We start from the raw sequence: 18024 nt of genomic DNA, 5'->3' as shown, positions 1-18024 counted from the left end.
GTTTGGATTGTCGTTTTAGGGGTTGTAAAGTGCCCCGAAGTAAGTTTTGTTTGCTTGGAAACTTGTCATTTTTAGATCTAAGTGCCATATTTTATAGGGTTTTAATTTAAGTTTTTTGAAATAAAAATGTTCTATTAAAAAATAATTCATCCAATACGAGAGGCTCAATCAAGGTATAATATATCTCATTCAATGCTCCCACCAAGGTTTGATCCCATGTTGTTGGCATAAAAAAGAAGTAAGTCAAAAAGAGAGGCTAAACCACCAAGCCAAATTGGTAAAAGCAACAAAGTAGACACTTTTTATTTTTTAATGTTCACTAATGCTATCTAACTCATTTTCATAAATTGAATTTTGAATCTCGAAATTGACATTCAAAACATCATTACCACGGAATTAGCATCTCGAAATAGATTTTTTATCATTAGATTTTTACTAAAGAAGAATGAAATTTTTGCACAAATTTGGGGTAAAATTCAAATTGAATGGGATAATGGGCGTTTTTTGGGAAAATCCGCTCGGCCAAACTGGCCCGGCTAGATCTCGAAAAAAATACCCAAAATCAAAAAAAAAATCGAGTAAATCGGACGTCCGAGCACAAAGTATGATTGTTTAAAGTTTCAACAATTTACAACTAGTTTTCTACCTATGCTCCCGTCCTTATTTTTTATTTACGTGAGTGAAGAGGCATATGTATACTTGATGTAATGAGCTAATATTATTGTACGCTAAAAAAAATATTACGAATCCTCAGTCAAAGTACGAAATTTTTTTTAAAGATAACAAGTTTTCGAACTTACTTCGAGACACTTTATAACCCCTAAAACGACAATCCAAACATATATGTATACTTGATGTAATAAGCCGACATTTATTTTACGCTAAAAAAAATATGAAGTTCTATATAAAATATTTATATTCCGGTGTTTTGAAACGCGACTAATCTTCGGTCAAAGTACCGAAAAAGCTTAATTTTGAATTTGATTTGCAAAGAACAAAGATGACAAGTTTCCAAGCAAACAAAACTTACTTCGGGGCACTTTACAACCCCTAAAACGACGATCCAAACGTTTAGGTATACTTGATGTAATGAGCCGACGTTATTGTACGCAAAAAAATATATTAAGTTCTATATAAAATATTGATATTTCGAGGTTTTGAAACATGACTAATCCTTACCCAAAGTATGGAAAAAACGTGATTTTGATAGCTTAAAAAAAGGGGGAAAAAAAAGGTACCCCCTCCCACGCACAGAATCTGTGCGTGAAGCCTAATTTGTTTTTTTTTTTTTTTAAGGGTTAATTTGGTTCCAAAAATTATTTTTTGATTTAAAAAAGTTTCGGGCTCCAGAAAAGTTAGATAACTTTGGCAGTATAGTAGGAACTTCACATTCTTTCCAAAGTACTCCTTTCATTTCAACGTGACAATATTTGACTGCACATAAATTTTAAAAATCAAAAAATATTTTAGATATGTAAATCAAATTTACGTATAATATCAAAATTATCTTTTTAAATAAGTAATCGTGAGAGTTCCACACGCATTCTCATTTAAATATATGGTGATAAGGGTCCCAACAAGTCATGTAATTAAAGGTAAAATGAGAATGCTAAAATTTAATAGTTTTCACAAAAAAAAAAATTATTCTCTTTTGGATTAATAAAAAAAAGTGTCAAATAAATTACGGAAAGGGGTCAGATTTGCCCATGTACACTTAGAAAAAAGTTGTATTTGCCCTTCGTGATAATTTATCAATATATTTATTCTTGCCATCAAACTATGGGGCCATATTTACCCCTAATCGTTACTCTCCATGTCCACACCTTAATTTTCTTACGACGCCAACGTGCCATTTTTTTAAATTAAAAATAGCCTTACCTTTTTCCTATTTTAAACCCACCCGACCCACCAAGAAGAATCCCAATGTTGTGTACTAGTGTTAGTACGTACCCCAAATGAATAAAAGAATGAGCGAGACAGAGAAACATAAAAAACTAAGTGATCTTTCTAATTGTATACTACAACTTTTTTAGTGAATAGAATTATCGAAATTTATGTTGCAGAGAGGTATTATGTATCAAGTTAAGATGTGCGCAAACTAGCATGAACATGCGAAAACCTTCATCCTAAAATATAGAGATGATGGTCAAAAAAAAAAACACATCTACGTACTTTTCCTACTTGAATTAATTATCATCATTTATATATTAAAACATATCGACCTAATTGAGTAGCTGGTAATAGTTCAAGTAAGAAAAGGAGACAATTGATAATTGACCTAATCGTTTCGAAATGTATTTTAATACTTCGATAATGATAGTTTAAGTAGGAAAAAAAACTGATAATTAATGTTAAACTGGCGAAAAAGTAATAATTTAGGTGTGTTTTTTATCATTAAAAAAATGAAAAGAGAGGAAAACAAGATGTATCGTTGTTTAGGGAGAAACAAGGACGAAACCTCAAATGTCAACGAAACTTGCAGTAGGTGATATGTTTGAGAGATAAAATATAATAATAACTAGTAAGTGATGGCGAAATATGCCGACAGAATTAATAATGGTTATAATTATTTATTCAGGTTGTATATATTATAAAACAATCAATGTAGGTCACTGTTCGGTTCATTTGCGTTTATATTTTCAGTTTACAGAAGTTAAACTCTTTGTTTAATTATTGCATAGTAGTATTCTACTAATACTTCATATTCCTCAATTCAGGTGGGATTTCGCCTTTTATGTAACATTTCTCCTTTATTGTCCGATAGTGTTAAAGTTTGTCTTGAATTTTCTATCCTATTTGGATTTTATTATAATTATATTTTACTTTAAAAATATTTGTTTGGTGGAGACTCTTTAATATCTATCCTTTTCTTGAAGGAGAAGTTTTGAACTTCTATATATCGAAGATTTTTTCTCTCATACACAACACAATAGCATCTACAATGCTATCATTAAAGAGTTTTGTTTAGGGAAGGTTATTTTCTCAATAGTTTTTATGCTTTTGTATTAGTTTTCTTATATATATCAATTGAGCAAATCATATTAAATTATTATATCTCTTTTAATATGTTTTTCGTTTGTTCCTGATTTACCGTCATTCAAGATTTGTAATTATTAACATCTGCGTGACGCGTTGTTATTTCGATCCAACAGTTAGTAGGTAGTAGGTACCATTGCCACAGTACAATGACTTAATTAAACAGTACTCCTATTTACTTAGCATATAGGTACTGAAATTAACATCCTTAACTGAAAAAGTTGAAGAATTATTAAGCTCAAAATAAAATGGCATTGACAGAAAGAATCATCAAAAAGACAATTGCAAGTAGTTACCATGAATTGTCAAAAACAAAGAAGCAAAAAACTCTGATAAAAGAGAAACACATTGCAAGCTAGCTATTAAGTTTTTAGCCAGTGCCTCCAAGCACACCCTTAAGCTCCTTGATTTGAGCTTCATCAAGGAATGTTGTAGCCTCAACCAACTTAGTAGACAAATCGTTCGCAAACAACGCAAAGTCGGTTATTTGAAGTCCAGGATTGGAACTACTAAAAAACACATAAGCTACAGAGGAATAACTAGCATTCACTTGAAAATGCAACAAACCATGTGGGAATACCATTAGTTCACCTTTCTTGAGTGTCTTTAAGTAAACAGTATTTGCTGAGGAAACGAAAGCAGCAGTGATCGACCCCTGCACGACGAGTAGGACCTCAGAAGCACCGGGATGAGTGTGGAATGGTACCTGTTCAGAAGAAGGCTGAGAGAAATGTACTCGCTATATATATGCACTCAATAAGAACTCTTTTATTTAGGTTTGTTGAGCTCTGCAGTTATAGGGAATTAGCAGTAACAAAAACGGTAAAAAGATGATCATTATCCTAGCCTAGAATAGAATTAAATCAACTACATTAATTACTATAAAATAGAAATAGCTAGCTAACAAAATATTAACTAGGATTTTATTCAAAAAACAAAAGCAGTAAAATAAAGAAGGGCTTTTTTCATTTTTGTCTATTGGCCGAAATTAACTACGGGCGCTAGCCAAAATATACACAACATATTATATGTATATTTACGTATATAATATGTATATTTTTGCCTAATATTCAATACATATACATTTTCCGGCTATTAATATCTGGGGTGGTCCAAAAGGTAATTATCCCAATAAAGTAACGGCAGTCCAAAAGCATGATTCTAACAGTACGTATCACACCACCAGGGGCTAAGTCGAGACGTGCTGCAGAGAGACCGAGCCCATTTAGGCTGGGGAATTGAGCTGCAAATGCTGGTGAGACTGCAGCTTTAATGATGTTTGAGGTGTTTCCTGCTGCATTTAGTCCCGAGAACATGAAGTCGTTCACCGTGACTTTAGTAACAGCTTTGCAAGAGTAGCCTGCAGGGGATTCTGGTCCTTTTAAATCTGCTACACAAAAATCTTGTACAGAAGCATTGCTGCTCAAGATGAGGACAGCAAAGAAGAATAAAAGTTTGAACATGTTTACTTGCAAGGAATAAGGTGTATGTGAAAATCTACTACCAAAGCTACTTGGACTAGTGTATATATAGCGCGAGCCAAGTGAGCGACTGAAAATTTTGGATATTATAGAGCAAAATGATGACCACAAGTTGTGTGATATGGCCTATCATGATTTGAAGAAGTTAATAGACCATAAACAGAATCTCTTTTAGCTAGAACAAGATATGCTTGTTGATTTGTAAAGGTACTACTATATTTGGATATTTTGATTTCCATTTTTGACAGGAAAGGAATCCTAAAAAACAATCATGTCTCGTCGATAAAACACTATTTATTCTAACTGATACGTGCTAGGACCAAAATAATTTGGTGTGATGTGGAAACTTACAAAGAAAATCCTGAATGGCGATAAACCAACATTCACCGGTGGAGATGAGAAATCATTGAACAACAACAGCATACCCAATGAAATTGATTGGTCCCGGCGGGGCTCGAACCCGCGACCTTCGGGCTCATAAGACCAACGCTCTAACCAACTGAGCTACGGGACCGTTTTTGAGACAAACAATCATTGAGATAATAAAATTTTTAAAGAGGTCACACAAAAAGGGCTAAAACTTGTGTTTCAGAAAATCTGGGCAAACAACTAACAAGTATGATGTTTCCTTATGTTTGTGATTACAATCCAAATGGTATAGAAAGAAAAACAATCTAGTGCTATTTCTACTTTTAACTAGAGTATGTTCAGTTTTCTCTTCATACTTGTTCTTGGTTTAAAAAAGGTTTCTTCATATCCTGATAAACTAAGATGGCACAAAGTGGTTGCCATTTTAGATGCATGTGCAGTAGTATTCTTCACGACTATTCCCCATACTGCTACTTGAAAACCAATTCCAATTTCCAAGTTTCAAACACCATCTTCCTCTTTTCTTTGTTCAATGGTACTGTAATAAAATGCTAAATTTACTAATTAGATTATTAATAACAGTTATGCCTCAATCTCAAACAAGTCAAGATCGGCTATATGAATCCTCACTATTCCGTTGAAGCTCAACTTATGCAATTACTGGTACTAGACTATCAAAAGACATAAAAGGATAACCATTTCAGAAACTTTTTTTTTTTTTTTTGTGAGACAAGGGGTGCATTGAGTTAGCCAGTTAGGTGGTCCCAAAGGCACATGGTCGGAGAAAGTGAGAAAAGGGCAAGTCTAAAAGAAGACAGAATGACAACTAGAAAACCCGACAGGCACCAAAAATAGTAGAACTTATTATATGTCCTTCAAGTCGGTAAAATGCATGGCAAGCTATTGGAAAAAAAAAATAGTGGACTAGAGCAATTGCCCTTCCACAAAGGCTTTCAACAGTGCAAGATATGGCCACTAGTGCCTCACCATTGACTCAAATACTCTACTCTTTATTCTTACTTGTGTTGAGTGAGTGTGAATAAAATCTTATATTGGTAGCTGAAAAGAAAAGTAAACTACTTATAAGATGTTGAATACTCTTAATGGTGTGAGGCCTTTTAGGTAAAACCGTGCAGGCTTGATCCAAAGCGAACAATACAGACTATGTTAAGAGTATCTTTGGACTGTTTTAACCTAACAAAATTCACTCGGCTTACTACGAAAGTCTAAAATTGATATAGCATTGGAAGAGAGTTAATGTGTGTCATTACCATGGAGGAACTGGGCTAGACTCATAATGTAGGGTTCATATCTACTTTGGAACTCCGAGTAATCTGGATTCATGCACGTTACACAATACCAATTAAAATGGGGAAGCGCCTCCCAGACCCAGAACACGAGACCTCTAATTAAGGATGGAGGGTCCTATTCATCCAACCACAACCCTTGATAGTTGGATATAGAAGAAGAATGCAACACGAGGACTTTCCATGAGATATCTAACTTTTTGGAACAGATGCAACGGCGTTAAAAGGCTTAATAGAATATTTTCAACATATTTTGGAAGCACAAACAAGTCATTTTTTCCGAAACGAAATCCTTATAACCCAAATTAAAACTCAAATTTTCCAAGAACAAATTTTTTTATTTCATAAAGCAGTCCAATCCAACAATAAGAACTATGTGCCAATCTTTAAACTAGTTGGAGTCGATTATACAAATTAATTTTTCATATTCATTCCGCTCTAATTGAGCTATCATATCTTATTCACGTCAAGAATATTGGAGCTTTTTCAACTGGGCACAATGAACTAGCTATATGAATTCTCAATATCTTTCTTCTCTACTTCAGTCGCAATATTTAATCACTTCACCTTTTTCATCTGTAATATACTAACTTGTTTCAGCATCTGCTGTTTTTAAAAATTAAAAAAAAAAAAAAAAAAAAAAAAAATCTTCCCCAGATTCTCAGAAATAGGGAGGAAGACATTTCATTGACTACATTTGTGACTAGTCTAGAAAACATTAGCCCTCCCTACCAATTTATGTGAAGGTGCTTGATTGAGTACGAAGTTTAAGAATGAAAACAAGACTTTTGAAACTTATAGTCTAAAACGAATAATAAGCATTTATATGGCTACAAATCATCTCATTAAGGATAAAATGAAAAGTTTAAAATTAAATTATTATTAAATATAAAAAAGTGTCATTCTTTTTTAGACTGACTAAAAAGAAAAAGTGTCATATAAATTAATACTGAGGGAGTATAAAGTAACTTGTGCCGTGAGAAAAAGGTTATCATTCCTTGCCTAACTATCATCATGTATCCTTCTGTAGAACTTGTAATTACGAAAGAACAAAGATACGATGATAGTCCAAATAGTAGTAAAGGCCTGGTGAGGTGGTGTATTTTTATTTAGTTCCTTGTAAATGTTGAGATTTTGGAATTGGACGAGTTCTCGCATTTAAATTCTTATGGTCTCGTATTCTGAAATTATTCTTTAAAATCGCACTAGAATCACAACATGTTGATAAGAGCACGAGTTCTTTCCATTCGTAACAATAAACCTAAGATATGTGTTTTACTTGCATCCCTTGTTTACACCAAACCATATAAACTTACCATGATTAAGTGCAGTGAATATTTTGTACTATATAACTATGATTAAGTGAAAAAAGTATATGTCCAAACAAATGCCATGCATTACTAATTTGGTATAATCCTCGGGTGCTTGGAAAGTTTTTACCCTTAACAAGAAAAAAAATTCCACCAGGAAGCATAACGTATCCTGGATATGGAATCGTTTATTGGTGAAGGGTCTCTTTGGATTTATGCAACTTGTTATTTATTGAATTGTTTTCTCTACTATCACTCTTCAATATTTCAACCTCCAAAGTACTATCTGAAGTTCTCGCCATCTAACTTTCGCAGAAGCTAGTAAGAGCACGATACAGTTAGTTCCTTCAACTCAAAATAACCAAGTTCAGCAAAAGTACATATGGTCCTTGTTTCAAGCAATCTTTCCACCATTGTGTTGTAGCTTTCGTTCTTAAAAGAGGGGAGGAAAGACTGAAGAGGATGTATAAACTTTCATCGGAAGAGATGCGAACCTGGAGCAGCAATCGAACCCCAAAATAAAGATGCAAGTTGGAAACAGTTAGAAATAATACACGAATGAATACAAAGGAGTGCTAACTTTAAAGAAACTGAAGGGTGACAATGTGAGAGTTGAAAGGACTTAAAAGCTTTTCATGCCAATAAGGCAGATATCGAAGTCTAAACAAAAGGAAATGAGAGAAAGGCCTAAATTTTTCTTTCTGGGTAATGTAGACCAATAGGCAATAGTCCATAAGAGAAGTACTGAAGCACAATCAATAAGCATCAATGTATAAATCATAGTTATATACTGAACAATCTACTGCAGAACAATCTGACTAATCATTGATGCCAGGGTTCTACGTTACATACTAAATATTTACTCAGATATTTTGAATAACTTTGAAATGATGTAGTGCAACCAACCAGGAGTTTTCAGCCCCAAGCCATGGAGCATGCATAATTAACCACCAACTTACCATCAAAACCAAAGTTCTGCCACACAAGAGAATAGAGATAATATATCAATAATATAACTTAAAAACAGAGTTAACAGGCTAATCAAGTTTTAGTACCTAAACCTGCTCAACAAAAACAGTGAATAGCCAATTCACCAAAATAGAGATTCTGACATAAACAAGGAGAGAAGACGCAAGGAAGAAAATAGGTAGAAAAATAAGAAAACTCAGAAAGAAACGTAAAAGTTTCAACTTACTGTCCATAAATGCATCAAGAGCTCATGCATTATGCTGAGTAGATAACATATGTTTGACTTCAAATAGCAATAAGAACTCAAAGCATATAACATTTAAGTGCATTAAAAAAGAATGATATATCGATCACTTTGACTTCCTAGAGATTGTGGAGTGTTGGTCAAAGAAGATTGTAGAGTGTTGGTCGAAGATGCTTGGTCCATACTGGTAGTTTATACTTTATACCAAATGCTGAAAAAGTCACATGGTCATGTAAATTGGAGTTTCAAAGTTTCCAAAATGGTCAATAAAATATTCTGTAAGCTGTGAAAAGAAAGGCATCACATAAATGTTATGAAGGGAGATTTTTTTTTTTTTTTTTTTTTTTTTTTTTTGTTACAAAAACTTCAAATGAAAGTAAAATTTCTGATTACCAAAGGATATCAATCCTGAAATCAGCCTATAAAAAGGGAACTCAATCCATCTTCCAGTCAAAGAATATTAAGAAAGAAAAAAAACGAAATATCCATCTCCAATATAATGGTTGTCAAGAAGGTAAAATGTCTGATCAGCTAAGGACATACATCTTGAAACAATTATTTGCAAAATTATAAATACAGGAAACTTACATTGTATAAGTCATTTACCAACTCATCTGGATTTGGTGAGAAGGCGCTGTTGACATACACAAACTAGAGGAAAGATTATATAAGTAATCAGAATTATAATGCAAAGTATCTGTACTTCAGAATTTCAGAAAAGGAGAGATAATTCTTTCTTCTGTACTTTAGAATTTCAAGAAAGAAAAAGGGCATACCAATGTCTCCCTATGGAGTTGGCGGCGCAGAAAATCTATTACTTTGATGAATTTGTCAGTACCTGCAATCTATGTTGATGTTTATATATAATTTGATAATTAGATGAAGACATGATCAGGAAAACAGGACTGAATTGTAAAATCCATTTTAAAATCTAGGAAGTATATCTTATTCCACCATTGATTGGCTACAACAACACAAATTCCGTAGAGGAATCCTTCTTAATCTAAAGTAGGAGAGTGTCTGAAGGCTGGCTCCAGCACAGACAAGTAAAACACATTGAGAAACTTTATATCTAAGCATCAGGGCTTAGTCCAAGTGACAAAGGTTGAGGGACTTGGGACTTAGGTCACAGAATTGAGCCCTGCTCCATGCGAACTAAGCTTGGTATTAAGTGGAGAAGGGTAGAGTGGCGGGCCCATTATCCCGAGTTTCGAAGTCTACAGGTGGTCCAAGGGTTGGCCCCAATTTCTCAGTCATAAAAGAAACCATATATTTTAAACTATGTGTCCAGTCAAATGGAGTAGTATATACTATTGCATTAGGAAAATATGACAATAGAGAGAGTGCAGAGTTGGTGCCAAGCTTGCTCAAATCAAAATTCAACTACACATGTTATAATCTCAACTAACCTATTATTCCTCAGGCTCCCCGAGGAAAAGGACTTCTCCAGCAACATTACATACCTCTGTAAGACTTATTTTTTTTTATTAAGCACCGGGTGTCCGGGTCTCTTTGAGCCCCGACTAATCCCGGGGGTGCACAGGCCCTCGGCAAGGAGTTTCCCGCAAGTGCACCACGGGTAATTCAGGGTTTTACCCCAGTCCGATGGCCCTCAGAAATTGTTTGCACCCAGTGGGTTTCGAACTTGAGACCTTGAAAGGGAGCACCCCAAGGCTCAAGCCAATTACCACCAGGCCAACCCCTGAGGGATCATACCTCTATAAGACTTAGAAGGTGCTTCTTCCGGATCAGTGGTACTTTTTTGTTCCCTTGTACTGATTGCAAAGGGAAGCATCTGCTTTATTAGTACCATTCTATGTTTTGATATATTGAAACTAACCAGGGACACCTTGTGGTCACACACTCACACCCTTCACAAGCTACTACCAGTACTATAACTAAGAGAACCAACAGCTCCTTTTGTGAAGGCTCCATTTATGCTGAAAACCAACAATCCCACTTAAAAACACCTCCATCAGGCACTGCTGAGGGAAAACCAATCGCTCCATTTATGCTGGTATTATAGTTGAAGGTTGTTTTATAACCTAATTTGTATTAAAACATAACTTGTACATTCACAATGTTTACACTAGCTCCCTTTCCAGTTAGTTCCAACCATGTCCAACTGCTGCAGAGAGTGCACCTATCCCCAATTAGCAACTTTCATAACCTACAAACACTTAACTTAACAGCAAGGTTAGAAAGCCTACGGAATAATCACTATAGTGTATGAAAGCTTGAAGGATGGCGGAAAAACTTGTATGACACTCTTGGACTCTCCGCAGGACCACTAGAATCCTAATTTGCCCCTCTATCCACTCTACCTCTAAGGATAGCCATACGAGTCAGAAATTCCTAACTTACGGCAGCACGGAGCTTTCATTTCATTCTAACGGACACCTCCCTTTTCTTTCTTTCTTTTTTTTTTTTTTTTTTTGATGACATGGGAACCCGCAGCCGCTACCCTTCAGGTGCGCACAGGGTAAACCCAGCTCCTGTGCAATAGCTCGCAAACCACACAGGAGAGATAACCCGCACTAGGCAAGCCCCGTGCGACGAGCTCGACTCAGAAGGCAAATCCCCTGCTGTCGTAGGCAAGGGGTTTTGAACCTGAGACCTCCATTATGAAAACCCCATGCTCAACCAACGGACACCTCCCTTTTTCTCTGGCGGCCGGGTTGTTTTTTTTTTTTTTCCTTCTCTTTGGGGGGGTGTTATTAGTTCAGCATGTGGTAGGTTGATCAGTGTAAACATAGTTTAAGTGAAGAATCATCTAGATATGGAATTCGTTTGGGCATACACACCTAGGCATTATCTCCTGAATAGAGAAGAATTGATACAAAGGATTTCTATAGACGAATCCAACTAATTCAGAATTCAGGCATAACCAATTAATTGGTTGACACAAATTTTGACTCGCATTCTCAGTCTTTTTTCATTTAAAATCTGCACTTTAAGAATGAACAAAGTTCAGAAGATGCATTATCGTTCCCAAACAGCTCTTTCAATTCATTCTAGCCATTTGAAGAATTATCCCTAAAACCCCATTGAGCAACTGATGCAAATTGAATATACTCATTGATAAACAATGCATGATCAACACTGAAATAAACAGGGACAAAAGAAAACAATCACATAAGGAAAAAGGTTTGTCAAACATCCCAACAAAAGGCGCTCTATCATACCTTCTCTCTTTCTTCTTTTCAGCACACAATGAGTTGGATGGTGGTCTGTGAAGATTCCATCCTCACAAAGACTGCCAACACTCTAAGTTATGTTGGGATAGTTATGCTGGGATTAATTATACCGGGTTTAGTTATGCTGGGGTTAGTTATCCTGGTATTATTTCTTACTGTTTGGTTATACATGCATTGCATAATTTCTAAGAAGAAGTTTGTTTACAAAAACACCCTCCACCTTATTTAGTAGAAAAAGGGTTTGAGGTATCTCAAGGGTGTTGTTGTCATTTCCATTATTTTATTCGGGGATAGCTAATTCTCGTACTATTATTCAATCATCTGACAGGAATAACTTATTCCAATACTATTTCTAATCCTGGTATAACTTATCCCAGGATTCACAACCAAACAAGATAAGACAGTACTAATTTTTTATCCCGGGACTATTTATGCTTGTCTAGCATACCAAACGACCCACTAAGTGTGAGGGTCAACACATCAAATTTCCAGCATAAATTCAACATATATATATATGACAAGGAAACCCGCAGCCGCTACCTTTTGGGTTCACACAAGGTAAATCCCGCTCCTATGAAATAGCCCGCAAACCACACAGAAGAGATAACCCGCACTAGGCAAGCCCGGTGCGACGAGCTCGAACCAGAAGGCAAATCCCCTACTGTCTTAGGCAGGGGTTTTCGAACCTAAGACCTACATTATGGAAGCCCCATGCTCAACCAACTGAGCCAGCCTTCGGGTAATTCAACAGAAACATATTAAGAATTCATAGTCAAAGGAAAAACTGTAATTGGGACAAAGAGAGAAAGAGTACAACAGTAATGCACAAATATAGGTAGGGTTTTGGATCTTAACAAAGCCTAGAATTTTAACACCAGCAATATACATATCTAATAAAAGAAGAAAGAGAATAATAAATAAAAAGGATTAAGGAAAGAAACCTTAAATTTTGCCTGTTTAAGTATCGGGGCATCACCAGTTGCTCTTAAATGTACAATCACTACATAATCATCAAAAATTACAACAAAATCAACAATTAACAACATACATTAATAGACCAAAATAATTGAGAAAGAAAAGGATGTTTGACCAAATTGAATTAAGTAATCAGACCTTTACGAGAATCGGAAGCCATTGCTCTTTGCCGAAATTGAGTATTTCACGATTTTATATTAGGGGTCGTTTGATACGGAGACAAGTTAATTACAAGAGAACTATTATTAATATCAGAAGTATACGTAGGAATTAATAATAAGGATTATAATTTATAACATGCTGACAATTTTTTTTTTTTTAGTCAATCTAAAAAAAATGATGATTTTTTATATTTAGTAATAATTTAATTAAAAACTTTTCATTTTTATTTTAATGAGAAGCTTCATAGTCACGCAAATATTTATAACTTATTTTAGATCTCATATTTTAAAAATCTTTCTTTTATTCTTAAATTTCTTGTCACTCAAACAACAACACATACCCAGTGTAATCTCACAACTCAAAAAAATGGATGTGTACGCGGACCTTAACCTTAACCTTACCTTTGTAGGGTAGTTAAGGCAGAGGGACTAAGAGAGTGTGTGTGTAAATTGAATTGCTTTTTTTGTCTCATAATAAGTGGTATTTTTAGCTTATGCACACCCCTTAAGAAATTGGTCACTCTTAGAAAATTAGGAGTGTTTTTACTAATCTTCCCCCTAAATGCGTAGAAAAGAAAAACTATTTAATGATTCTTGATTATGTAAATAAGAATAATTTTGGAAGAATAAAATCAATTTCTCTTGAAATCCTAAAGCATCATTTATTTTGAAACAAAATAAAAAGCCTAAAATACTATTTATTTAGAAACAGAGAGAGTATTTAGTTTGACATACTAGTACAAAGCTACAAATTGGTATACAATATGTAATTTAAACATTTAAGTAGCAGTTGATGTTGTGAAAAATTGAGTTTAATATCTCAAAAAGAAAATTTTAATCCATTATTTTGTTATATATTAATGAGTCATTATTTTATCATATTAATGTGTTTTATGCAAATTGAATATGGCCATTGACTGACTACTATTTTCCGTTTCCTTCCCTTAGTTTGGCAAATGGTATTTGACCATTGTCATTAATCTTTACTCATATTTACTATTAATAATATTATATTAATATAGCCTTAATGGATAATGAATACAATTCAGTCATGAATGGTCTTTAGACCGTTGGAGTTCTTATTCTTGGTTGATTTTCATTCCCTATATAATATGTTTTTTAGGATAACACTTGATAATATATTTTGTATTGTTGGGTTTATATAAGATAAATCTTTGTTAGATTCTGGCTCCTAGTTTTGTACTAGAAGAGCTTGTTGAATCCTGGGGATACTGTTATAACCGTAATTTTACACATTCGGAAAAATTTGAAATAATTGTGACTTGTAAGAGATAAGGCTATATTTTGATTTTATTTAATATATGTGTTGTCCATGAAATGTTGATGTGGAAACATAGAGGAAGGTCAAGGGCGAAATGGAAAATTTTAAAAATTAGTTTCAAGAATTTTAAAATAAGACCCGCAACAATTTGGGCCTAAATGAAATGAAAAAAAAAAAAGGGGAAATTGAGGCCCAAATATTTGTGTTGGCCGGCCATGCCCCTCAAAAAGGGCCCAAGCCCAAGTCAACCAAGACCAAATAAATAAAGGGCCATCCATCATTTTCCATTAGGAAGCTTCAAGAAAACAAAGCAAAGAAAAAAAAAAAAAAAAAGAGAAGCCAAGGGTTCGGCCATACAGAAAGAGAAAGGAAAAAAAAAATTTGGAGCTCACATCTTTAGTTCAAAAATTCATCTCTTGTGCAATTACTACTAAGCTCAAAGCCCTCTTTAATGTGATACAACTTTGGGAGCAAGAGTACTTTTTTTTATCAAGTGGGAGAATTTGGCAAAAAGGTAATAATTCTACTCTTTTTTTTGTTTGGAAGAATTTTATATAGATGTTGTAGTATGTGGGAATGAATGTAGAGTATGAAAATTTTGTGTCATGGGTGTGTGTGGTTGTGGCCGAAAATGGGTGTTGATGAGAGGAATGATCAAATTTTATTTATTATGTTAATTGTGTTGTAATGGCCTTTTTATGCAAATGGAAGAATTCTAGTTTAAGTTGACATGAAAATTATTGTTAAGTTGTTATAGGAAATTTTGTGATTTTATTGTAAATTTATATAATTATGAAAATGGAATTGTTAAGGTGTAAATTGTGGTTGATGTGATGAAATGGGAAGATGAAAAAAATATGTTGTGAATGTTGTGTTAAAGGTTGGAGATTTCGGATGAATTCTAGTCTTGGTGGAATTTTGTATAATTTGTAGAATGGTATGAAATGTCTTGAAATGCTTTTGAATGATCTTGAATTGGTAATGAATGTGTAAGTGTCGATAATTGGCTTGAAAAATTCGTAGTTGAATTGAATGTCGATGAATTATGTTGAAAGGAAGGTTACTAGTGTTGGAATGCATTTTAGATTGGTTTTGATGTTATTGGTTTGGTTGTTGGTATTGTTGGTATGGTTGTTGATGAATTTGGTCGAGTTTAATTCAAGGGGATGTTGAATTTACATGGGAGGTGCTGCCGAAATTTCGGTAGACAGATACTAATTAGAATTAAAATTCTAAGTACTAGTAGCTAATTTTTTTTTGGAAATTAATAACATTATTGTAGATATTGGAGAGCCCGAGACCTGAGTCGGGATTGGTTGGCAAGCGATCGAGATTTGGTAGTGAGCGATTGAGGTATGTAAGGCTTAGCGTTCTTCCTTTTTGGCATGACCCTTATGAAGTAAATGAATAATATATATATGTATGTTCCAAAGAAAATTCTACTCTTAGAGCCACTAGGATGGCCTATGTCTTTGATTTCCATGAACTATTTCATATGACTTGTCACATACTTATGATGTTTGAAATATTAGTCGGTACGCTTCCGGATATGGTTTGGAAAATATTTGATATGGCCTAAGTTTGGATATGTATATTCTAGAGATGTGCATATGATTTTAAGGCTCGATTTGAAGTACTCTATAAGGTTGTTTGAAAGCTTCTTAAAAATAAATGATACTAAATTTTCAAGGAAATGACCTATGAAGTGATTCGAAAGTTTGGTAACTTAAAAGCTCGCAACTTTTGTATAATGATTCTGATGGACTCTATACTTACCTTGAGCCTTCTGCTATCAGTATATATATATTTATTTGTCGAGTCTTGGAATTTATTTACGTGTATGCATATGGTTCCCGCACTACTCCGCTCGTGTCTATTACTATGATATCGTTCGCCGGATCCCGGGCCGGTTTTGTGATCGTGCGCACTATGTAATATTTGGCAGTATGATGTGTTACGGTTCCCGAGACCTCGCCATAGGGCCGGGTACCGCTTATATACGGCGTTATGATGTGATATGGTATACGATGTGTTCGGATGATATGATATGTTCTGATGATATGATACGTTCGGTGATTGTACGGAAATTTGAAACTTTCTGGAGTATGATATGTTGTGGCGCCAGCGTCGGAGTGGCGACCACGTTCCTGAGCCTTATGCATGATTTTATTTGCATGATATATATATATATATATATATGTTTTCTGCACCGATTTTGATATACTCATAATGTACCCAAATTCTGTACTCCCCAACTCGGTTATGATTTGGATTTCTGTATTTCATGCTTTACATACTCAGTACATATTTCGTACTGACCCCCTTTCTTCGGGGGCTGCGTTTCATGCCCGCAGGTACGGACGTTCATTTTGGTGATCCCCCAGTATAGGATACATACTCTGCCACTTGGATTACTCCTTTTGATTCGGAGCTCATACTTTTGGTACATATCTTCTGCTATACATATTCTGTATATATATATATGACTATTTGGGTACGGCGGGGCCCTGTCCCGTCATATGTTTCTGTTATGTTTTGTAGAGGCCTGTAGTCATGTATGTGGGTCATGGGCCGTGTTTGTTCGTTTGTGATTATGATTTCGTCTTAATGCGGCCCTGATTACTATTATGGCCAAAACGGCTCATTTGTCTGTATATGTGCGTATATCTGGCGATGTGTATTCCGCCAATATATTGGATTTGGATATGATGTTTCTGTACGGGCGACCGCTTAAGATGACATTTGTTTGCAGTATTTGCTTAAAATAACGTATGTTAAGTTCGAATGAATTTTGATATGTCAATCTGGTACGTAAGTTTATTTGGGTGTCCAAATAGGGCACCAGTCGCGGCCCACGAGGCTGGGTCGTGACAGATACACCCATACCGGGTGAAATATCCTTAAGGACAGTGCCATTGGCATGCCTCAAGCTACGAAGAATGCTCTACAAGTGTTCGTGATCAAATATTTTCCTCAAGCTTAGAAGAAGTTCCTACAAGTGTTCGTGATCAAGTATTTTCCTCAAGCCTAGAAGAAGTTCCTACAAGTGTTCGTGATGAAGAGAAGTCCCTACAAGTGTTCGTGATGAGGAAAAGTCCCTACACATGTTAGCGATGAAGTATTTTTCGTAAGATTTCCAATAATCTTAAGGATATTTTCACTCTCTATTCTTACGAAAAAATTGAAAGAGTTAACTTAGTACAATCTGTCTAAGTTTCAGGTACGCGTTTGCTAAAAATTTGAATGTTAAACGTACTTTATAAGAGGTAGATGGATTTAAGGCGATACATATAATCTCCTTGCTATTTTAGAAGTATTTATGAATGCATATTATTTGCTAGTACAGACTTGTAGATTGTTAATGTGTATGTGCATCTAGTATGGTGAAAGACATTGCGCTTTAACTTCTCGATTGTTGGTTTTGTGTAGTATATATATGGAAAACAAATACGTACAGTTTTGGTTGGAACAAAGTGTTTATGAAGTTTTAAACCTTCAATTTTAAAATTTTTGAAGTGATAAAATGTATTGGAAGACCATAATACTGTATTTTTGTGAAATTTCTTTAGGATCTAAGCATATCTAGGTTTATCATCTAGCTAGTTCCTCTAATTTACTGGAAGTTTATGGTGATTATGCATTATAGAAGCCTTCTCATATATGACAGAAATCGATGGGAAAGGAAGCATATGC

General features: G+C 34.7%; 2 protein-coding genes, 1 long non-coding RNA gene and 1 other non-coding gene across 6 annotated transcripts; 1 reads left to right on the top strand and 3 right to left on the bottom strand.

The window, feature by feature from the left end:
- Positions 1-3249: 3249 nt before the first annotated feature.
- On the bottom strand, positions 3250-4765 carry LOC132602403 (auxin-binding protein ABP19a-like). Its single transcript, XM_060315265.1, has 2 exons — positions 4203-4765; positions 3250-3742 (listed from the first exon to the last, which is right to left on the bottom strand). Exons 1-2 carry the CDS (start codon positions 4497-4499, stop codon positions 3407-3409), a joined length of 633 nt encoding a protein of 210 aa, XP_060171248.1. The 5' UTR covers positions 4500-4765; the 3' UTR covers positions 3250-3406.
- Positions 4766-4956: 191 nt separating this feature from the next.
- TRNAI-UAU (transfer RNA isoleucine (anticodon UAU)) lies at positions 4957-5031 on the bottom strand. The gene has a single exon. It is a non-coding gene; the product is annotated as a tRNA-Ile (tRNA).
- Positions 5032-7597: 2566 nt separating this feature from the next.
- On the bottom strand, positions 7598-13170 carry LOC132603746 (ubiquitin-like protein ATG12). 3 transcript variants are annotated; one of them, XM_060316945.1, is made up of 6 exons: positions 13027-13168; positions 12855-12913; positions 9493-9561; positions 9305-9367; positions 8410-8478; positions 7859-7997 (listed from the first exon to the last, which is right to left on the bottom strand). In XM_060316945.1, exons 1-5 carry the CDS (start codon positions 13046-13048, stop codon positions 8419-8421), a joined length of 273 nt encoding a protein of 90 aa, XP_060172928.1. In that variant the 5' UTR covers positions 13049-13168; the 3' UTR covers positions 7859-7997; positions 8410-8418. The 3 variants fall into 3 exon arrangements, with proteins under 3 accessions (XP_060172926.1, XP_060172928.1, XP_060172927.1); XM_060316943.1 differs by lacking the exon at positions 8410-8478 and having other exon boundaries at positions 7598-7997; positions 13027-13170; XM_060316944.1 differs by lacking the exon at positions 7859-7997 and having other exon boundaries at positions 8179-8478; positions 13027-13167.
- A 1227-nt stretch (positions 13171-14397) lies between these two features.
- LOC132602402 (uncharacterized) lies at positions 14398-17757 on the top strand. Its single transcript, XR_009567768.1, has 3 exons — positions 14398-14845; positions 15614-15684; positions 16686-17757. It is a non-coding gene; the product is annotated as an uncharacterized LOC132602402 (long non-coding RNA).
- Positions 17758-18024: the final 267 nt, after the last annotated feature.

Source organism: Lycium barbarum, chromosome 7, assembly GCF_019175385.1.
Source record: "Lycium barbarum isolate Lr01 chromosome 7, ASM1917538v2, whole genome shotgun sequence".
Taxonomy (NCBI): Eukaryota; Viridiplantae; Streptophyta; class Magnoliopsida; order Solanales; family Solanaceae; genus Lycium; species Lycium barbarum.
Note: the sequence above shows the minus strand (reverse complement) of the source record. Positions and strands in the feature narration are given on the sequence as shown.

Coding starts and splice junctions, on each gene's coding strand:
- LOC132603746 (XM_060316943.1), bottom strand. CDS start 13,048: ATGGCTTCCGATTCTCGTAAAG. Junction 9,368..9,492: donor AACTCCATAGGGAGACATTG/GTATGCCCTTTT, acceptor TCTTTCCTCTAG/TTTGTGTATGTCAACAGCGC. Junction 7,998..9,304: donor TGGTAAATGACTTATACAAT/GTAAGTTTCCTG, acceptor TTGCTGCTCCAG/GTTCGCATCTCTTCCGATGA.
- LOC132602403 (XM_060315265.1), bottom strand. CDS start 4,499: ATGTTCAAACTTTTATTCTTCTTTGCTGTCCTCATCTTGAGCAGCAAT. Junction 3,743..4,202: donor CTGGTGGTGTGATACGTACT/GTTAGAATCATG, acceptor TCTTCTGAACAG/GTACCATTCCACACTCATCC.